The 22,638-nt window shown below is 50.4% G+C and overlaps 2 protein-coding genes across 2 annotated transcripts; both read right to left on the reverse strand.

Annotated features, from left to right (window-relative positions):
- Window positions 1-472: 472 nt before the first annotated feature.
- ESAM (endothelial cell adhesion molecule) lies at window positions 473-2,440 on the reverse strand. The gene is given in 9 exon segments (XM_030464645.1): window positions 473-778; window positions 997-1,140; window positions 1,240-1,331; window positions 1,333-1,367; window positions 1,445-1,582; window positions 1,585-1,599; window positions 1,684-1,785; window positions 1,788-1,867; window positions 2,301-2,440. Coding segments are annotated over 9 exon segments (1,044 nt in total). The 3' UTR covers window positions 473-480.
- Window positions 2,441-10,868: 8,428 nt separating this feature from the next.
- On the reverse strand, window positions 10,869-21,927 carry MSANTD2 (Myb/SANT DNA binding domain containing 2). Its single transcript, XM_030464925.1, is given in 22 exon segments — window positions 10,869-11,572; window positions 11,574-11,618; window positions 11,620-11,637; window positions 11,639-11,668; window positions 11,670-11,741; window positions 11,743-11,832; window positions 11,835-11,933; window positions 11,936-11,974; window positions 11,976-12,014; window positions 12,016-12,081; window positions 12,083-12,163; window positions 12,165-12,194; window positions 12,196-12,249; window positions 12,251-12,337; window positions 12,339-12,383; window positions 12,385-12,403; window positions 15,687-15,748; window positions 16,612-16,772; window positions 16,775-16,822; window positions 16,825-16,867; window positions 17,322-17,363; window positions 21,426-21,927. Coding segments are annotated over 22 exon segments (1,692 nt in total). The 5' UTR covers window positions 21,906-21,927; the 3' UTR covers window positions 10,869-11,530.
- Window positions 21,928-22,638: the final 711 nt, after the last annotated feature.

Below are 22,638 nucleotides of genomic sequence, written 5' to 3' on the forward strand. Positions count from 1 at the left end.
TCACCTCCCCCCCTTGCACCCCCTGAGCCCCCCACCCTGCATTCCCCTCCCTTTTAATGCTTTTATGACAAATCCCCTGTTTTGACTGATATATATATATACATATATATATATATATATAAATGAGCCCCCTCCCACCCTGGGTGGGGCTGGGCACTTTGGGGTGCTCTATTTACAGGGACCCCTGGCACCCCACCCTGGGAACTACTCCCCAAAACATTCTCTCTCCCGGGCTCCCCCTGCCCCCCATCCATTAAACAACCCCCACGATGAGTCCCAGCTGCTCGCAGCGTCTTTCAAAAAAAAAAAAAAAAAAAGAAACAAACCAAAAAAACATTAAAAAAAACCCCAAACAACAAACAAACCAACCAACCAATCAAAAAAAACCAACACCCAAACAAACAAAAGAAAAAAAGGGAAAAAACCACACCCCAGAAAATGGGAGGGGACTATGGGCACCCCCTTTTTTGGGGGGGGGGGTCACACTAAAGAGCCAGCCCGGCTCTGCGCTGGCACCATGACAGGGATGGCACCTGCCCGTGCCAGGCTGGGGGGGTTGGGATGGCGTCGGGGGGGGGTTCCGTTGAGGGTTTGGGGATGTCCAGGGCGCCCCCCGAGGCGTTGGGGGGTTCCCCGGTGGGTGTCAGGGAGGGGGTGGGCGCCGTAAGGCCTCCCACGGGCACTGCTGGCGAGGGAGGACAAGGTGCTGGTCTTGGAGACGGCGTCGGCAGGGGGGCTCCGGGCCCACGAGGGGGTCTTGGGGGCGATGGCGTCCTCCCTGTGGGGTGTGGGAGAACGTTGAGGTGATGGTGAAACCCCAAATGTGTCCCTCCCCATCCATCCCCAGGCTGGGCAGGGCTCAGAAGAGGGGGTGATGGTTTTGTTAACTCTGAAAACCTAGTGAGGGTTGGGTGGAGAAAGGACACACACACAGCCTCCCCATTAACTCTGGAGGTGGTCTGAGGGGGAAGGGGCTGTGGGGGGGCAGCTCCTCACTTGATCTCATTGGCCACCTCCTCCTGGCTGTCCCGTTTCTTCTGCCGGTATCCAACCACCCGCCGGGTGAAAAAGACAACGGTGGCGATGGCGCCCAGGGAGCCCAGCACGGCACCCGGCGATGACGGGCTTTGGCGCTGGCTGCTGGAGAGACACCCCCCTTAGTCCCCACCGGGGGCACCTAGTGGGGCCCTTCCCGTGGCAACCTGGTCACCACCCCGGCTTTTCCCCACGGACACGTACTCACTTGAGTGCACCTCCAGCAGGACGCTGCACTCGGCCGACCCTGCCCGGTTCTCAGCCATGCAGACGTAGAGCCCCGCCATGTCCATGGAGAAGGTTGGTCAACTTGAGGATGCCCTTGGCCTGGTCTGCAGGGGACAAATCGTGGGTCCGCACCGTGAAGCTCCCCTGTCACGGTGTCCCCGAGGCCCTGGTGTCACCTCACCTTGGGCGGGGGGGAAGAAGATCTGCGTGGTGGGAGCTGTGCGGTGCCACTGGTAGGTGGGTGATGGCTTCCCCTTCTCTGAGGTGCAGCTCAAGGTGATGTTGGCGCCCACAGTGGGGTGACCCTGCAGGCGGCAGGCGGGGGGGCTGGTGGCACTGCGGCCCCCCAGTGACGTCATGGAGGAGGGCCACCCACGGCGGAGGACAATGGGGTGTGGGGGGCGGGGGTGGGGACCTTACCCAGGACGGTGAGATTGATGACCCCGACGTTCTTGCCTGTGCTGGTGACGTCGTCCACCACGTTGACAGTGCAGAGGTACTGCCCCGAGTCACGCTCCTGGTGGCGTTGATGAAGAGGGAGATGTTGTGGCTGGGGACGGGGTAGAGGAAGCCCAGGCGGGGCTTCAGCTCCGTCTCCCTCCACCTTCACCACCCCGTCCATGTAAAGTCAGGATCTGCATAGTGGGAGAACATCTGCTTGGTCACCTCCGGATTGGTGTTGGTAGAGAGGAAAAAAAACCTCAAAAATCCCAAATTTTGGGGAGCAGCAGTTGGGCGTGGTGTCCTTCTGACCTGCCCTGGGCATCTCCCCACTGTGGGCACCACAAGAACTCCCTGTCGAAAGCACCAGGAGCAAACACCCCATACTGGGCACCTTCCCATCATGGGCACCTCCCCATCATGGACACCACAATCATTCTCCCCCTTTAGACATCTCTGAATCCCAGGCACCATGAACGTTCCCCCACAATGCCCACGGTGGCCACCTCCCCGTGGTGGTCACCATTAGCATCTCCCCATCGTGGTCTCCCACCATGGCCACCATGGGCTTCACCCCATCTGGGGCACCTCCTCACCATGGACACCGTGAGCATTTCCCCACCACCTCCACCACCCCATGGTGGGCACCTCCCCCCGGCGAGCACCCAGTCATGGACACCTCCCCATCACGGACCCTCCCCATGGTGGGGTACCAGCTTATCATGACCTCCATCATGGTCACCTCCCCATCAAGGTCACCACTCAATCATGGGCACCATGAGCTCCCCCTCATCATGGGCACCTCCTTATGATCATCATGAGCAACCTCCCTACCATAATCACCACAGCCACCTCCCCATGATGGACATCACCCCCTCCACATGGTCACCACAAAGCACCCCCTCCTCCAGGGCCACCTCCTGTCCCATCTCCCCCATCACCTGGAAGGGGCCAGCATCCTTCTTGTCAGCAGGCCAGGTGACGTAGGGCTTCTTCTGGGAGTGGCTGGTGAACCAGGCAGGGAGCACTACCTGCTGGCCCCTCCACGGAGAAGACAGAGCTGGTCCCCCACGTGGACCTCCAGCGCAGCTGAGGAAACCCCTGACCCCCACCAGGGAGAGGGAAAAAACGGGATGGGACTCAGTTTTCCAGAGAAGAACCCACCCCTTGTTGGGAACGCTCCCTCATTCCCAATGATCCCAGGAGGCTGGGAAGACCTTTCTTCTCCTTCAGGAAGGGTTTTTCCAACCTCCCTGGAGGATGTGGAAAATGCCCTTCCCTCCCAGCCCCATTTGCCCCGCTGAGATTCCAGCTGGAATTCCAGCTTTGCCAGGGGATGGTGGCCTCTCCAGCAGCTGGACCCCCCCTTTCCCTCAGTGTCAGGGTGTCCCCCACCCCTCCATGATGCTGACCCAGATTCTCTACCCCATGGCATTAATTTTGGGTGGGGAGAACCCAGATCCATCCCATGAGTCCTCCCTGTTACCCCAGTATCCCTACTTTCTGCTGCTGGAGCTAAACTGGGTTTAATCACGGACGCTGTCCCTGAATCAACTCATCCCAATTATTCCATCCCAAACACTCCATCCCTGAAAACCCCACCTGAAATATCTGACCCCATCCCAAACACCCCATCCCAAGCATTCCAACCCAAACATCCCATTCCATTCCAAACACCCCATCCCAACACAAATACTCCATCTCATCCCATCTCAACCACCTCATTTCATCCCAATCATCCCATCCCAAACATCCCATCCCAAACATCCCACTCCATCCCAGACATTCCATCCCACCTCAAACACCCAATCCCAAGTATTTCAACCTAAATACTCTGTCTCATCCCTTCCCAACCACCCTACCCCAATCACTCCATCCAAATACCCCATCCCATCCATCCCATCCCAATCACCCCATCCCAAATACTCCATCCTGTCCCATCCCAACCATCCCAAACACTCCATCTGATCCCATCCCACCCCAAATCCACTCTTCCCCCCCTTCCCTGGGCAGACCCCCCAGGATCCCTGGTGTGGGGCAGGATGCTCTCCATGCAGGAAGATGAAGCCCTCACAAACTGCAATTATATCCCTGGGACCTCCATCCCATGTCCCCAAATGTCCCTCATCCCACCAGGGGTGCTGCAGGTTGGGCTGCGGGAGGTGGCAGAGAAATCCCAGGGCTTTAGGGGTTTGGGGAGCATTTATGGACTTGGAGAGCTTCATGGGATTTTTTTTCCAGGTTAGGAAAAGGAAAACATGAAGTTGGAGATGGGGGGGTTGGGGGGTGTGGTATTTTTAGCATCATCCCCTCCCTCCTCCTTCGTGATGTTTCCGGACGGAGCCTTCAGCTCCGGGCAGGAAATTCTGCTGGGGTTGATAAAGTCTTCCCAGGAATTAAAAAAAAAAAAAAAAAAAAAAAAAAAAAATCCAATTTCCCTTCTCTGGTGGGGAAAAAAAAAAATTAAAAACCAGGAGAAAAACAGACCCCGAGCTGACAAAGAGGCTTAAAAATAGATCCCACGGGTTAAGAGCATAAAATCTTTAAATCCTGGCACAGAAAAATGCTGTCAGGAGATGGGGGCAGCCACGGATTGGGGGAAAAAATCAGGGATCTGGTTAATATTATTAACAGCTTTGAGCTGGGGAAGGGAACGGGAAAGAGAAGGTGGGGAAAGAAGGGGAACTTGGTCAGGACTGGATGGGGTCCTGTCAAGAATGATGAAGAAAGTGTGGGTCTATTAAATATCTGGTCATTTGGGTGATAAAGTGGAGAATTAAATAATATAACATCTCTAATAATCCTAAATCTATGTGGATTTTGGTGCTTAGAGATGGGATAAGAAGAGTCAAAGTGATTATAATAATTATATTGTAATAATAATTATACTAAATGAGGCTAATAATTCTAATTATAGGCCAATAATAATAATAATAATTACAACTTTCCACTATCATAAGCATCATTCAAGACTCCACAGCCCCTAAAACCTCCCATCTGTCCTCCAAAAGGGAGAATCCAGGTGGTTTTTTTTTCAATGCTTCCCTCATTATAATATCAAATTGTATTAAATTGGGATAATTTAGAGGAAAATATTGGTTATTGAGGAAAATACTGGTTTTGAGAGGAAAATATATGGCTAATAATTACCTATTAATTTCTGTGATCGAAGAGGTAACATGGCATAGAACAATTATGAATATGATTATGTTTGCAGAAGAATAATGAGGACACTTAGGAATGATAATAATGATCTCGGGGCTATTAATCAAATTAATAATATTAATATTCGAGCAATATATTATCATAATAAATAATATTGTGTTACTAATCCAAGCTTCTGGAGAGAGGGAAAAGCTGAAGCAAAGCTGGGGACCTGCAGGGTGTCACCCCCCAGGCTGCCCCTCTGAACCCCACTGATGGTGGAGTTCACCCCCAGCCTGAATCCCTCCCCATCCCACGGACGGAATCCAGACTTGGAAGACAGTCACTAGAAATGTATTAATATATATATTTAAAATTAATAATATAAAAATAAATAATATAGAAAAAAATATATTAATTTTTTAAGCCGAATTCACCCCAAATTCCTCAAAATATTCCCCCCCAAAAAACCCAAAACAAACCAAACCCAAACAACAACACAAAAACCACAAACCACCAATCAAACCAAACAAAAAAAGCCCAAAACAAAACAAAACAAAAACCCCACTCCCAAGCTGCCGGCACGGGACCGGACCTTCTGGCTGGGCTCCAGCCCCAACCCACCTTCCCGCTCCAAATCCTTTAATGCTTTAACCAGATCAAAAATTAATCTCCGATGCCTTTGGGGTGGGGGGACCCGGAGACAGGGAACCTCCTGGCTGCTCGTTTGGGCTGCAAAAACCTGGATTTTCCTCCAGCTGCCCTGAGCTAAGCACCTGCCGCGGGTGGATTCCCTCAGCTCCCTCCCATCTTGCCAGGATATTTCCTTAGGAGGAAAACCCAACAACACGAACCCCAATTACCTTTCAAAATGATCTTTAAAATTTCAAGATATTTTTTTTTGCCCCTAGGGGAAAAAAAGAACCTTTAAATTTACCTTTAATAAATACCTTTTTTTTTTTTTTTAATTTCCTTTAGGGTTTTTTGGTTTGTTTTTTTTTCCTTATGGGAAAAACCACCTTTCAGTTTGCTTTTACAAATACCTTAAAAATTTTCTGTAGGGGGAATAAAAACCCAACCCACCCATCTTTATATTTACCTTTAAAAATACCTTTAATTTTTTTCCCCAGTGAGGAAAAACCCAACCCAACCCAAAACCCCACTTTTTTTTTTCTCCAGGCACAAAAATTCCTTATTTTTCCTTTAAAAATACCCCGTTACATTTTCCAGAGGGAGAGAAAAAAATCTGTATATTTATCCTAAAAATACCCTTGGGTTTTTTTTTCCATAGTGAAAAATTTCCCTTTAAGTCCATCTGAAGAAAAAAAGCAACACCTTCATTTTTTATTAAATTTCATTTTAAATTTAATGTTCCCTCAAGAAAAAAATTACCCTTAAATAACCCTTAATGTTTTCCCTGAGGAAAAAAAAATACTTTAGAATTCACCTTTAAAATTTTCCCCTAGGAGAACAAAACACAGACACCTTGAAATTTACCTTTAAGAACAGCTTTTGGGTTTTTTCCCTCTGGAAAAAACACCTTGAAATTTATCTTTTAAAAATAACTATTTTTTTTTCTCATTTTAAACACCTTTAATTATTTTCCTATGGAAAAAACCAAACCCCACCTTTAAAAATTTTCCCTCTGGAAAAAAGCCCCTTAAATACCCTTTGCATCTTTTTCCCCTATGGAAACAAATTTTCCTGTGGTACTTTTTAAATTTTTTCTTTTTTTCTTCATTTTTTCCCCTTTTTCTTCCCTTAACTCCAACTATTTATATCCGGGGCTGACTGGAGCTGTTGTCCCTTGGGAAAATCCCTGTTGGCTTTCTCATGACCCTGGGGGCAGGGGGTGGGGGCAGAAAGTGCCGGAGCCTTTGGAGAGCCCAAATTTGGAAAAAAAAAAAAAAGAAATAAAATAATAATAATAATTGAACTACGTGACTTTGCTGCAGATAGGAGCGAGCATTAACCCTGCTGGGAGAGAGGGAGGAGGCCATGGGATTGGGATGGGAATAGGATGGGAATGGGGTAGAGGAGATGGGAGAGGATTGGGGATGGGATCAGGAGCATGGGATTGTTAGGATAGAATTGAGAGGATGGGATAAAGAGAGGGATTGAGGATGGAACTAGAATGGGATAGGATTGGGATGGGGATTGGGAATGGGAATATGGAGGGCATAGGAAATGGGGTGGAGATGGGATGGGCATGAGGTTGGGATTGGAGATGGATTGGGGATGGGAATGAAGGTGGGAGTGGGGTTGGGAATGAGATGGAATGGGACTGGGGATGGAGGTGGGGATGAGATTTGAGCTGGGATGTGGTTGGGGTTGGAGCTGGGGGATGAGATGGGATGGGAATGAGGATGGGACAGAGGTGGGGACAGGACTGGGAATGGAGACAAGGGACTGTGGGACTGAGGATAAAAATGGGGACAGGAATGTGGATCATTGCCCCTCATTTTGGTTTTTCCCCATCCTGATCCCTACGGACCCACCGGGGGTGTTTGAGAGGAAACCTCAGGGAAAACCGTTCCTTTTGGGGGCAAAAAGATCTTTTTGCTGCATTTTTGTGTTCTTTGGTGTCTGCAGCATCACATCCTGGCACAGGGACAGGATTTTCTGAGGGGGATCCATCATGATCCCGTGCAAATCAATGCCCTCAGGGAGCATCCCGGTGGGATTGAAGGATGAGGGGCCCTGGAGCTTCATCCCAACGTCCGGTAATTCACAAACAGCAACAAAAAACCCAAAACCTTCAAGGAGGGAAAAGCAGGGAGCTGGGACCCCCACCCCGTGTCCCGCCGGGAGGAAACGCCACTGCCATTGTTTCTGGGGCCGTTTCCTTTTCCCAAAGGCCTCTCCTTGGCTGGGAATGCCAAGGGATGTTTCCCGTCGGAGCAACTGTGGCGTCTCCAAAAATTAAAATTAAAAAAAAAAAAAAAAAAAAAAAAAACGAAAAAAAAATCGGGTGGGAAGTGAAAGGGAAAAAAAATCCCCTGGGAAGAGAAAGGTTGAGACCCCGCAGCCTAAAGCCAGCCAAGGTGGTGCTGAAAGCACCCGGTAAAGGAGGGGAGAGGCAGGATTTTATTGTCGGGAAAAATACAAAACAAAACCAAACCCTGTGAATTTTCGGCTCTGATCCATCCATGTACCCAAGGATCCCCCCCATGGGGTGGCTTTTGCTATGGGGATGCTGGGAAGTGCAGCTCCAAGGAGCAAAAGTGTTTTTTTCCCAGGGCACTCTGATGTTTCCCCTCCACCCCAAAGACGGGAGGGGGGCGGATTCAACCCCTCACCCCCAGCACCCTGCTCCCTGCTGGCGTGAGGGGCTCGGTGGGTGCTGTGACCTGCCTGATGCCTCTGGGTCCAGCCCGGTGTGTCCACGATTCTCCTGCATCCTACCGGGTCACCCCGCCGGTAACCACTGGGTCCTGCCCGATGACCCTCCCGCTACTCCGGGTCCTGCCCAGTGCCCCCCCACGGTGCTTTCCGGTCTCTTCGGGTCTTGCCCGGTACCCCCCCGCCCCGTCCTGCCGGTGCTGCCCCTGTCCCACTGGGTCCTCCCGGTGCCCACTCTGTCCCTTCGTGTCTCACCCAGTGCCCTTCGGGTCCTGCCCGGTGCCCCCCCCAGTCCCAGGATGTTCTTACCCGGCGCCAATCCCGTCCCCCGGGTCCCACTCTGTCCTCCTGGGTCCCACCCGGTGCCCCCCCGGTCCCTTCGTGTCTTTCCGGTGCCAATCCGGTCTCCCCGGCCTCCCGCTCGGTCCTGCCCCGGTGCTCCCTGGTTTCCCTGTGTCCTCCCCGGTGTCCCCTCCCGTTACCCTCCGGTCCTCCCCACGTCCCCCCCCCCGGTCCCCGCGCATCACCGCGCTGTCCCGCCGTTCCCATCTGCCTGCCTGCTCTCCCCGGGACAGACCCCCCTTACCCCCCCCCCCCCCGCATCCCCCTCCCCGGTGTCCCCGGGGCTCACCCAGCAGCGCTGCAGCGCCAGCAGCGACGACCATGTCCGGAGCCGCCGCTGCAGCAGGTGCCGGGGCCGCTCCTTGAGGGGAGGGGGGGAACAGGGGAGGGCGAGGGGGGGATGCAGGGGGGAGGGAACCGGCGGGGGGCGGCCCCCTAGGTGGGAGGCGAGCCCCTGAGGGGGCGGGTGATGGGGGAAAGGGGAGGGGCTTTCTTCCCCCCCCCATGGGGGTCCCGAGCAATGCCCCCCAAACCCATGAATACTCCCCCTCCCCAGTGACAAAGTTCCCATGATTAATTAATTTCATGAGGTGTTATTAATTTTTATTATTAATGATATGGGGGGGGTGGCATCCCAATGTGTACAACCACCTCCCCCGGGGGTCACCCCTTGTCCCTCCCCGTTGTGCATCCCCCTCACCTGCCTAAACACTTAACCCTTCAACTTTATATATATATATAATATTTAAAATAAAAATACGCCCCAAAAGGCTCCTTTTTATTGTTTTGTGTCTTTTTTTTTTTTGACCAGTGATGAATCCTTCGTGGATCGGCCGAGGTTATCCCCGGTCCTCGCCCCAGCCGGGTCAGAGCTGGAGATTAGACACAGCGGAAGGAGGAGGAGGAGGCTGCGGGGGTGGGGAGGAATTAATCCCTCCTCGCCCTCGGCTCCCCCGTAAAATCCATCCCGGCCCGCCGGGTTCCTGGGGTCTGACCCGGGAGCCCACCGGGATCCCTGCCCCCCCCCCGTCCTTTCCCACCATTTGGGGAATTAACTCAATTTTGGGGTGATTCACCCCATTTTGGGGGTGATTCACTCCCATCGGTAGGGACTCGCCTCCATCTTGGGGACGAATCTTTGGATTCTCCCAAAATTGTCCCCGTTTTGGGAGGGACTTGCTTCTATTTCAGGGCAATTCAACCCCATTTTGGGGCAGGTCACTTACCTGGGAGTTTTGGGGGATGAATCAGCTCACTTTGGGGTGACTCGGCACTGACTCTGGGCAATTCGCCCGATTTTGGGGGCCATTGCCCCATTTCAGAGCAATTTATCCCGTTTAGGGCAACCTCACCCATTCTGGGGCAGCTCTCATATTTGGGGTCACTCACTCCATTGTAGGCAATTCACTCCATTTTGCAGCAATTTACCCCGGTTCAGGGGCAGCTCACCCATTCTGGGGCAATTCACACAGTGTTTGGGGAGCAATTTACCCTATTTTGGGGCAAACTCACCCATTTGGGGTCAACTCACCCCATTATGGGAGCACCTCACCCTTATTTTGGGCCAATTCACCTGATTTCAGGCCATTCAGAGAAACTAACGCCTGTTACAGGGGACCTGACCCCATTCTGGGGCAATTCCCCCCATTCTGGGCACGGGGGGAGGTGACCTCCTCCTCTTCCTCCCTCCACCTTCTTGAGGCTCAACTGAACCTCCACAAGCCTGGGGCATCCCAGGAGGAGAAGGCCACTGATAAGAATCAATTAATTATTGAGGATAAAATCAATTCATTTATAACCATGAGCCCTGAAACGAAGCTCTGGGGAGGAGGGGGGAAATATCCTGCAACCCTCCCCCCCCCAAAAAAAAAAAAAAAAAAAAAAAAGATAAATCCCAGGAGGAGAAAGAGGTGGGGAGGCTGGGCCGTGTTTGTTGGATTTATTAGGACCGACACATTCATCGTATGTCACAATACGTCACCAATCGATGAGCTTTGGAAAATAAACCCCCCCGATAATGGGGCCAACAGAGCCACACGCCTGGAAAAGGCATTCCGTGTGTCCCCCCCTTGTCCCCCTGCCCCCCACCCGCTGTCCCCGTGTGTCCCCACCCTCCCAACCCCCCCTTCCCCCCTCCCCCTTCTCACAGCTTTGATTGTAATCCATAAGCATGGGTCAAACACCACAACAACAACAACAAAAAAACCGAAAAAGAAACAAAATTGAAATGTTTTCCCAGCTGCCAGGTTCTGCTCGCTCGAGAGAACTGAAAAAAAGAAAACAAAATAACGCACAAAAAATCGGGAAATAAAAACCAAAAGGTTTTAAAAAAAAGCTGAGGAATTATTTTAATGTTTAAAAAAAAAAAAAAAAAAAAAAAGAGTGGATATGGCAACTCTACTAGGAAAGGGGGAGACATCACAGAAAACCAAAGTCTTTTGTTGTTGTTGTTGTTTTTTTTCTTTGCAGGCAACACTGTTTGGAGAGAAACACTTGACAGGTGGAAAAAAAACCAAACCCCCCCCCAAAAAAAAAAAAAAAGTGAAGTTCTAAATTATATACAATAGTATCTCTGAAAAAAAACAGTCTCCTTGCCCCCCCAAGGTCCGATCTTTGCCATGATCTATTGCTTAATTATTCAAGCTCCTTAATAACACTGACGGAGAGACGTACAAACAAGACGCCGTGGAAGAGAATAAAAAACAACAAGAAAGTCAAACAAAAAAAGTGTTTTTGTATGAAAACGCCACATGTGCACGCTTTGTCCTGTGTGGATGTACCTACAGTCGTTTCACTGGGGGTTTTCTCCTTGCCCTGTCCCCCGGGTGGGATGAGCTTGGTGGAAAATGCCCCCAAACCTCTTCTCAACCCCTGAAATTCATTTCCAGGAGGAAAATATCCATCTGGGAAGGGGCTGGATCTCAAAGCATCTGGTAGCGAGATGGAAGAAAAAAACCAGGGAGCAGAAAGCCCCCCAAATCCTTATGAAGGACGAGACTCAGTTGTTAAATTTTAAGGGGTACCCGATGGCTTTTTCCAAGGCACTCTACCAAAGAGCCGGCAGAAAGAAAATCCCTCTCCACTTCCAACAAATTTGATGTAGATTGGATTTGGGGGAGACACCGGGTTCGACGAGGCCAGTTCTGAGATAAAAAGGCGTTGATCCCCACCCAATCTTTGCTGAAGGTTTTGGTGTTGGCCTGAAAATGGTAAAAACAGGCACTGCTGGAGAGTCCGGACCTCGGCAATCCCGAGGTAACAGTAGATAATCCGAGCGGATTCCATGTCCACCCCGGAGGGAAGCTTTGGGGAGATGGGACCTCCAGCTCCCCCGGAGTCTCGTTGCCTGGATCAGGCCTCCCCTGGGGCTCAGCCAGAGGGGAGGGGGGCTTCTCGTGGCAACTTCCTCGTAGCCGATGGCGTACAAGCCAGGACTTTTTGGGAATCCCTCCTGGCAACAAATACTGGACAACGTTGCCACCCAGTGGGTTTGGAGTGGGCGATGGGGATCCAATCGATCTCCATGTGCAGCTCCAAGCACCTGGCTTCGGCTGATGGTGATCTCCAGGAATTTGTAGTAAACGTTCTTCCAGTTTCATTTCTGAACTCGGGTCATTATCACCCGACCTTGCAGGTTTCTCAGAGTTAAAATATTCCCTCAAGGCGTTTGCCCAGCGGGACCTGGGAGCTGATCTCGGCGTAGTGGTACCGGATGTCCCTCCTTCCAACGGGTGTTGTACCCGATGCCAAAAATGGCCAGTTTGTTGGAAAGGTGGAGCCTGGAGAAGTCCGTCCAGCTCTGAAAACAGCTCCCACTTCAACTGGACCGACTCCAAGATTTGCATAATGTTTCTGCATCACGTCACGCTTCCTGGGGAGTTAAATTAAAAAACAAAACAAAACAAAATGGAGAGAAAGGTGAAGACATTGATAAAACTTCAAAGCAGCCCAATTTTCCAAAAAAATTCTCATCCCTTTCAGCTCCCTCAGAGTTTCTTTTAGTGATTAATTTAATTACTCTAGCACTACAAGTGAGCCTGGCAGGTTCTAATACCACACTGATGGGGGTTTTTAATTAAGTCAAATGAAAAACCCTCTCCCCCCAAACTCCTCCTGGTATTTCAAGGGGATTTCAAGCAAGTTTGGAACCTCCTAAAAGAAAACGAACTGATGAAGTCCTAAGGTTCAACTTCCAAGAAAGAGTTTTGCTCCCAAAAAGCCCCATGGGGTGGAAATGTCCTGTCTAGGAACAAGTTTCCACCAAGTAATTTCCCAACAGTTTTTCCACCATCAGCTTCCCCATGGAGTTTAAGCCTGAGCGACATGATGGTCTTGAAGCAGGAGCAGAATAAGATGCCCTACAAACCACACAGACTCCAGACTCAAGCAAAAAATGGATCCCAAAATCTCTTTTCATCATATCTGTATAAAGTTGAAGAGACAGAAGGTTTGGAGCTTCAAACCCTTCCCACAGCTCTGGAGAGGTCCAACCTCATCTCCAAGCCCTGCTTTTATAGTGTAAACACAATGTATGTCATTTTTGGGAACGTTCTCCAAGGGCTTTTGCTGGCCTCCAGGGCACCAGGGGCTCTGTGTGGAGCAGTTTTGGTTGTTGCACCATCAGCTCTGTCAACCTCAGCTGGCAAGTCCCAGCATTCCAGGCTGGTCTCCAGGTCACTCCTCACATTGCCAGGGGGAACCCCATCCAAACAGCACGTTGCCTCTCCCAACCATCCAGCAGCAAGCAGGCCAGAAGATCTCTCTGGTAGACTTTCAACAAGCTTCTCCACAGCTTCCCTGAAGGTTCTTCCAGTGTCTACGCTGGGAAAATGGGGTTTTTTTGGGGGGATTTATGAAAGTGGAAAGTTCACCTTCTTGGGGCCAGGAGAGAGGAGTGGAGAGAAAAGGGACAGGGCTGTCTTGGTGTCTCACCAGCTTTTCCACTTGAGACATGACAGGCTGAACTCCATTGGAAGGAAGCAAAACCACGAGAAGGCAGGGAGAGGAGAAGGCAGCGTGGGCAGGTTTTCATTCAACAGCGGAGGAATGGAGCTGAGGAGCGAAAAGAAAAGCCCCACTTCATTAATTACACTGTAAACACTCCAGCTAAGTTTAGCTCAGCACAAAATAGAGCTGGTGGAGGGGGAAAAATAATTAAAAAAAAAATATATATAATAAAATTAGTCACTCATCAAACTGCTCCTGCTGGGAAGAGGAGTCATTTCGAGATGATCACAAGCCGGGGGAGAAGGGAATCCGTCACCTCAAGGAAAGCCCCAGGGGATCAAAAGAAAGAACAAAGGTAAAAAGCTTCAAATTGGCTTCTCCATTGCCTCTTCCCACTGCCAGCAGGGTTTGGCAGTGCTCGCCCAGGCTCCCTCCAGCAGAGGTGTGAGTGGCAAAAAGTCAAACTGGTTACTTTCGTTTTGTTGTCAGCAGAACAACTCACAGCTGGCCAAGGACGAGCTCATTTTCCACCTGCAGCCGGTGCCCTTCAGCAGGGTTTCACCCTCTCCTTGCAAGCTTTTGTGATTCAAAGAGCCAGGAGATGGAGACCAATTTGTCCAAAGGTGCTGTTTCCCAGCCAGACCCAAACTTCCAAACTGGTGTGCAGTGAAGGACCCATCTTCAACAAAGCCAAGAAACCTCCAAACCCCACGTTTCAAACCAGCAGGCCGGAGTCGTTACTGAGCTTTTCAAAACAATTTATTTGGAGGCAAGGGAGGGGGGAGCAAAGAAAGCTTCATTTCTGGTGGGCAGCCCATAACCACAGCAGCTTCATGTGTTTGGTTTTTTCAGCAGGAAAAGAAAAAACTGGATTAAAATCAGCAGCTGGAAGCTCAGTGAGACGTTCCTATAGGAAGCATCTTAGCCAAGCTCTCCCACTCCTCTCTGCTGGGAAAAGAATTATCTCATCCATCTTTTCTCCACTGGTTTTCTGCAAGCTCCATCAAATCTTTCCCCAAGTCCTCCCAAAATCCCAGGGGAAAGAAACAAGGAAGCAAAGAGAGGAATTTTTGAAGCCATACATGTGCTCATAGTCCAACATGGCCACAGGGAGATTTCTCCACGTCCAAATGGGCCACTGTGAGGTTCGCAAAGGGAAAGATCTCTCATTTTATTTTTATTCTTTTTTGCAGATAACAATAAATATTGGGGCCTACAGCTACATTGCTTCTGACTCCCAGATTATAGGAAACTTGGCAGGGAAATTAAAAAAAAAAACAAACCAGAAAACTCTGAAAGATCTCACCTGCCAAATCCAACCCTGCTGACACCACTGGGAAGATCTGGGTGGCCCTTGCTATGTAATTCACCTTAAAAGGTGAAATTACCCCAGAGCTTCCCTAAGAAACTGTTCAAAGAGGAGATACCATTGAGACTGAGAAAAAGGTTTTTTTCTCCAGGTCACCCTTGAGTGGCTGAACTCTATTTGCTCCATGGTCACCTTGGGGTAGGTGAAAATCCACCTAAAACGGATTCCACGAGAATGGAAGCTGCTTTCTAAATGATTTTTGACTTCTTTTTTAAGATTTTTTTTTTTTTTTTATTCCTAACAAGGGACACTGTGTTAATATACAGTGCTGATGACTTCCCACACCACAGGAGCTCATTTTTCAGCATAGGAAATCCCAGTTTTGACATCAGCCAATACTTTGAATCACTGTTGAGGGGGCTGGGGGGTGGCAGCTACCCAGAATTTTAGTATTTATAGTCCCTGATGGGTTTAAAGACCAAAAAAAGTGGAAGAAAGTAGCCCTGGCATGAGGAAAACACAGCACAATTTTCCTTATTATTGGCCAGGCAAGGAAGGTTCTCAAAGCATTGGAAGCACTCAGTTATTCCTCAGATTAAACTCATCCAAAGGTTACAAATCAGGTCTGAAAAAATCAATTAAAAGCTTAAAAAATCCTCATTTTTTAAACTCAGGTTTGAAGCCTTGTTTGGTTTGCAGCATGAAGAAGAGCTGAGAAGCTTTTCAGATGTTCTGAGGTAACCAGAATTAAAAACCCACACCACAGAGTTCCTTCAACTGAGCAGTCTTGGACAAGGCATTTCTAATTCCTCATCACAAGATTCCAAGATCTTCCCCTCCTGCACAAACATTTCCAGGGAAACACAGCCCAGGCTAAAACCATTCAGAAATTACTTACTGCGTGTCTTCAGAAGATTCCTGGTTTGATCTTCAGTGTCCTTTTGTGGTTGGCATTTCATCGAAAGGTAAAATCCCATCATTAGGTTTTTAAATAATGGTCCTGGGGCCTGTTTTTTAAAGTAAATTTAAATTTAAAAAAAATTACAAAAAATGTTTGCTCTGAGTGAGGGGAAGGGGTTGACAAAAACCAAGTCTGACTCAGCAAAACAGGTCAAACTCAACCAAATTAATTGCATTTTCCATACATTTTGTAACTTATCATCTCCCCCCCCTCTATTGCCAGTTTTTAAATCCCTCTGGGAGAGAAATCTCAAGAGCACAGGCATGAGGTTAACTAAATTCTACAAAAAAAAGATAAACCCCCTGAAAATCATTTTCTTCACAAAACTGCTTGGATCTGTGTTTCCCATCAGGAATGTGGCACCTTACACTGTCAGTATGCCCCAGGCAACTGGCCCAGTTACTTAAATATCTTGATTTTTTAGGTGGAGACACCAACAACTGAGGGAAGAAAAGTACCTGGAGGCGTTGGGTTTTAAGGCTCAGTTTGTTTATTTATTTATTAATGTTTAAAAGGAGTTTTATCTGGGTGATTTTTTACATACTAACTGGAAGGGAAAATACTTCCCTGAGCCCACCAGGGGAAGTAGAACGGAGCAGGGAATGTGCTGTCACCTCCCCTACCATTCCTGGCCACTCAGCCCCTTCCTTCTCTCACTGGACTCTTGGGAAAACTCTTTTTGGTTCCCCAAGCCTTCCCTTCAGGAAGGGCTGTTTGTGGCTGAGGCTGAGCAGGGGAGCTGCTTTCCTTTTCTCTCCCAGGGTGTTTGGAACCAAAAGGTGGAATATGCTGGGTAAATCAGAGAAAATCAAGGGCTGGAGGCATCAGGGAAAAACAAGGGGTGGAAATGGGATTTCTTACCCAATTCCTGCTCCCCTGTCTGGTAGCAGTGAAGCTCCTGACTGTGGTTGCCCCAATCCTCCTGGGAATACTCCTCCATGGTGCTGCCATCCGACTCCAGCTCCTGGTACAAGCCACTGCTGTTGATGAGGACGGGTTGGCAGGGTTGGGAATCCCAACCCCTTGCCCAAAAACTTGCTCCAGCTGCTCAAAGGTGTAGCTGCTTTCCTTTCTACACCATGCTCCTTCACACGGCTGTAACACCTGCGGAGGGTCCTGAAAGAGGAACAAAAAACCACATGAAATCAGGTGGTGCCAGAAGTGGGGAAAGCTGACAGACACTTGTGTGGCTGAGTTAGGGTTGGTTTTTTTAGTTTATTTCTGCTGCTTGGGGATGGACAGGTTGGCCAGGTTTAAGAGATTTTAAGCCCTCTCCCCTGCTTCAAAAACAAAAGACAAAAAAATAATCCCCAGGTTTGCTGTGATGTTAGGGAAAAAGAATAAAATAAAAATATTGAGCCCCCATCCCAGTGAGATACAGCAACCAGGCAGGGAAATAATCACCTGCCAGGAGGAGGAGGAGGAAGAAGCAAGCTGGTGTCCTCCTTGGTGGGAGAAAGGAGAAGGGAAAATCCCCAAAGCAAAAGCTGCTCCAACCTGGTGGGAAGACACGAGGTAGAAAAATGTAGATGCCTGAGCTATTCAGCTAGGAAAAAGGGTGTTACTTACAGGTTCTGCCTTCCTGACTAACTCACTCTGACTCCTCTGAAGCTGCTGAAATTTAAAAGAGATCAAATCAATAACATTCCCAAACCCCCCAGCAGGAAATGAGGCTGGGGTGGGTTTGGCTGAGGCCAAAACCTCCCAGGCAGGTGCCAAAACCTGCTCTGAGCTCTTCAGCAGAGTGCAAAAACTGATTGAGGCCTGCAATTTCCCTCCATGTTTCTCCCCTAAATCTGGAGCAACACACATTTGGGGGTAAAAAACAACCTTTTAGATGCTGTGGTTTGAATTCTCCTTCTGAAAGCTAATGCTGTGCCCCCAGGTTTGGGGCAAAAAAAAAAAAAAATTCTCCTTGTTTTTTCCCCCAAAGGCACTTTGACACCTCCAGAAAGCTCAAAACCTACCTACTGTTCCTCAGACACTGGTTTGACAGCCCCAGGAAGAGATTTCTAAGCAGTTTCCTCGCAATATTCAGAGCCCTGGGGGCAGAAGCAAAACTGCTCAGTCAGTTTTAAGCTGCTTGTGTCATAAATAACCCACACTCAAAATAAAAACCCAAAAACCATCCAAGTAGGATTTCTTTTTATTAAACATATCTCACAAAGCCAGTTTTACACCTGCCCCAGCTGATTGAAGATGGATTTAGAGCTTCTGGCTGAGTTTATTAGCTTAAAAAAAACCCAAACCCACCCAAACTCTTGGCAAGGCTCAAAATCCAAGGCCACTTGCTCTCCACCTTACGCTGGGTCATAGCCCAGCAGGAATTAATTCTTACCCCAGGCTGCAAACTGGATTATTTTACCCTGAAATGGCCTCAAATTGTGGCCAGGAGATGTTCAGAATGGGATCTAAGGAATAATTTCTTCACTTGAAGAGTGGTCAAGCACTGGCAGAGGCTGCCCAGGGCATTGGGGGAAGTCACCATCCCTGGAGGGATTTAAAAAATGTGTGGAGGTGGCTGTGGGGGACATGGTTTGGGGATCTTGAGGAACTTCAAGGTCTCTTCCAACCTGAATGGTTCTATGATAGGACAGATTGCAGCAGTCTGGTGGCTTTTTTTTTTTTTTTTTTTTAAGCTCATCAACTTTTAGGTTGAAAGATGTGTGCAAGGCAGGAGAACATTAGGGGTAATGCCACCAGCAGCCTTATTTCTGTGGTCAGTCTGGAGCTAAAGGAGAAGAAAAAGCACTTTAAACTCTTGAAAGGGCCACGCAGCACTGCAGAGAGATGGCTGATCCCTCAAATGAACAAGCAGAGGGAGATCCAGGAGCTGCTCAAGAGATAAAGATGAGTACAAACCCAAAACGGGGGGTGAAAAGTTCCTTTCCCTGGAGGAAACTTCTCACGTTGGCCAGAAAGCTCCAAACTCTCAAACCTGAGTGTGCTGCAGCCCCTCCTGGGACTGAGGGGCTCTAGAGGAAGGTCCACACCACTTCAATTGTGTTGAGAGAACTTTATGGGTGGAGAGAAACCTCTACATGCAGGAGTAAGCCAAATAAATCTCTCCCTTACCACCAAAGAGTTGATTTTTTTTTTTTTTTGTCCCGGCTTATGAAGTTTTTCCCACCTACTGGGGCTCATGAGATCCTCTGGTGAGACCTGGAGAGGATTAAGGAATGACCCAAGCCTGAAAACCCCATCACATCTTGAAATATTTCAATCCAAGAAAGATCTGGAGGTAACTCAAACCCTCCTTGCACCCATGGCTGGAGCTACCTGGACAAAGGGTCTGAGATAAGCACCAGAAACTTGGCAAGAACCAAGCTGGCAAAGCTCTTCTGAACTCTTCCCCATCAAACAACTTCAGGCAAGGTTTCAGACCAGGCTGGTGATGTGGTGAAGCAGCTCCAACCACAGCTTTGCATCTTGCTGGAAGCCACAGCTCTCCAGCACCTGATCCTTGCCCCGTTCCATGTGGGTTTGAGGCATCTGCTTCTCCCCTCCCTGAGGGTTCCATCAGCCTCCTTAAGGGTTTTTGGGTTTTTAAAACTCCAACTCCACAGTCAGGGGACACCCACAAGCCAGCAGAAAGCTCCTGTCACCCATCTGGAGGTTGCTCCTGACAGAAAATCCCCCACCAGAGTTTTTGGGATAGAATTCCTGCAGGAGGGAGTTCAGGAGGGTGGAACTGCTCCTCTTGGAATGAAAAAGCTTCAAAAAACCCATCAGATCCAGTAGCAAAAAATCCCAAACAACTGGTGTTGAAATCTTGAAATAAAACAAGATTTTGCTGCCTGAAAATTACTCTTGACTCCATGACTGTAAAACCTGGTGGGGGTTTTGCTGAACATTCCATCAGTTGCCCCCAAACACTGGGGGATAATGTGAAATTTTAACATTTAAGAGTTCTCTGTGGCCAGGTGATGAGTTTTAAGAGGGGAAATTTTTATTTAGGAGAAAAAAGCTGAATGAAACAACTCAAACGAGCGTGGAGATGGTCTGAGGGTGTTAAAAAAAAAGCTGAGATGAAAGAGAAAATACGAAGAGGAGGTCATGGAGCATAAAATGCTGTTCTGGGAACCAAAAGGGCAGAAATCGAGCTGGTTCCATCCTCTAAGTACCAAACCCCCTGAGCTCAGAGCCACTGAGTTGGACTTGGAGTCTTTTTTCTGAATAAAAAAAAAAAAGCTGCTGGAATGGTGCTGGAATGGTGGTGGTGCTGTGCAGATCCCTAAATTTGAACCAGACTTTTTTTTTTTTTTGGGAGCAGCTCAAACCCAACAGCAATTCCACATGGGGGATGTGAGGAAAGGAGATGCAGATGTGCAGGGAGAGGGGGGAACCGGGGGCTGATCCACTCTGTATGAACCAGGGGAGGAAGCAAAGGGGGAAAATTTGTCTTCCCAAGAGGAGAAGTTTTTTTTTTCTGTTTTTTTTTTCCTTCCTAACTCACTTCTGGAGTGTTAGAGAAGGCAGGTTGGCTGAAGAAAAGCAACCTTGAGCTGTTATCTAAAATGTGTTTATAAAGTTAAGTGGGATCTGACAGGTTTTGGAGCTGATTTACTGTCAGAACACACCAGCAAATCCTCCTGACCCCTGCTGATGCGAGTTCAGTCGAAGTATTCCATCAATTCATGGAAATAATGGATAAAAAATGGAATTATGAAGCCAGATCCTCCTTCATCACCACCCTCCCTGGTCTTCCTTGCAGCTTTACAGGATTTTGAAGCACCTGTGACCTCTCTGTGTTCCAGCAGCCTCCCCAAGTCAAGCAGAAAAGAGTCAAGCAGCACCAACTCCACTTGGAATCCTCCACAAAAATGGGATTTTAGGCTTGGCAACCCCAATAATCCTGCAACAAGGACAACTCTTGGCTCTCAGGAGAGAGCCCAGGGTCTGATGAGGGCTTGTTTCACCACAATTCCACGGAAAAACCCATGACCTGCCCCTAACCCCCCCATTCCCACACCTGGGGACCCAACCCAGCCCCAGCAACTCCTCCATCAGCCGATCCTGGAATTTTTCCAGCACAAAGGTTGTGAATTAACGAGGAGCTGGAGGGTGAGTTCCTCTCTCTCTCTTCTATTCCTCAGCATCCTCCCAACTGCAGAATCCCTCACTCCAGGTATTTTCCAAATTGAAGGCAGCCCAGGTGGAGAAATGGGGACATAGTGTCCCCACCACACACAGGACCAAAGGAGGCTGTCCCAGCCTGTGGGGCAGGGGGAACTGAGCAGCTGAACCCCTCAGGGACGTGGCACCCGGAGGAGAAAAATGCTGCTGGAGGCTGTGGGTGTGAGGGTTGAACCCCCAGGACTTGGCACCCAGCGTGCTGCTGGCCAGGAGGTGCTGACAAGGAGCTGGAACCGGGGTGCTCTGCAGCTGGGAACAGAGCAAACTGCAGCCAGAGCAAAGGATGCTCTGGAAAAACGTGTGGAGAGCCCCTGCTGGGGTGATACCAGGGGAGGGGGTGGCCCCACACCCTGAGGGCAAATCCAAGGATGCTCAGGGACACAGCCAACACGGGGGCCAACCCCAAAAGCTGATCCCAGGGGACACGGCGCCCCCCAGCCCAGGGCCAGCCAAACCCTGGGGGTGACCCCAGCACCGGGCCTCTCCCCTTCACGCCCCCCAGGGTCCCCAGCCGGCCCGGCCCCCTCCCCTCCGCGGTACCTTGATGCGTTCCCGGCACTGCGAGGGGGTGCGCTCGTAGCCCAGCTCGGCCAAGGCGCGGGAGACCCTCTCGTACATGGCGGGCCCGGGGGCTTTGCTGCCGAAGACGGTGCCAGCGCCCTCCAGCTGCTGGTACCGCGCTTCCACCAACCGCTCGTTCCCCCAGACCGCGATCAACGCGTTGGTCTCCGCCGGTGTCCATGACATCCCCCGGCAAGCGGCGGCGGCGGCGGCTGCGGCGGCTCCTCCCGGGGAGAAAGAGACAGAGGGCGAGGCCCCGCCGCGGCCCCCCAGCCCGGCCCCCCCGGCCGCCGGCCCCGGGCCCAGCGGGGAGGCGCCGCTGGGGGTGGAGGGGTCGGAGAGGCTGGGGTTGCCATCGCTGAGGGCGGCAGGGGAGCCGGGGGACAGCACCTCCATCTTGGGGATCTTCAGCGGCGGCTCGGCGGGCGGGAGGGGCGAGGAGCCGCAGGGCGCCGCCATCTTGGAGGCTGCCGGGCCGAGCGGGCGGAAGTGACGGCGGCGGCGGGAGGGGGCGGGGCTTCCGTCGGCGGCTCTGATAGAGAGGGGGCGTGGTCAGGGGAGAGGGTGAGCGGGGATTGGCGGTAGGGGGAAGTGTGGGCGGGGATACAGCGAGGGGGCGTGGCCAGGGAAAAGGTGATGGGGCGTGGTCTGGGAATGGGCGTGGCCTCGCTGAACGAGGGGCGTGGTTTGTGGAGGGGCGGAGATTCACAAAGCGACGTGGGCGTGGCTTATGTATGGGGCGTGGTACGCAAATGGGAGGGGTCCATAAATGGGGCGTGGTTTACGGGGGGGCGTGGCTTATGGCCCATGGGATCGGTGCCGGGGTGGTTAATTAAAGCTGATGGTTAATGGCCGGGGAGGGCAGGAACTGGGGGAGGTAATTGGCCCCTGGCTATCAACGGGATTAAGGGGTGGGGGCAGCGGCCGCCTCACAGCGGTGTCCCCAGTGCCACCCCTCGGTGTCCCCAAAGCGGGGTCCCCAGTGCCACGCCAACTGTCCCCAGAGCAGTGTCCCTGCTGCCAACCTCAGTGTCCCCTAAGGACTGTCCCCGCTGACAAACACGAGTGTCCCTACAGGGCTGGCCCTGATGCCTCCCTGTCCCTAGTGCCACCTTTCAGGGTCCCCAAAGCAGTGTCCCTGCCACCACTCCTCTGTGTCCCCAAAGAGATGTTTCCACTGCCACTCGGTGTG

Source organism: Calypte anna, chromosome 24 (genome assembly GCF_003957555.1).
Source record: "Calypte anna isolate BGI_N300 chromosome 24, bCalAnn1_v1.p, whole genome shotgun sequence".
Lineage (NCBI taxonomy): Eukaryota > Metazoa > Chordata > Aves > Apodiformes > Trochilidae > Calypte > Calypte anna.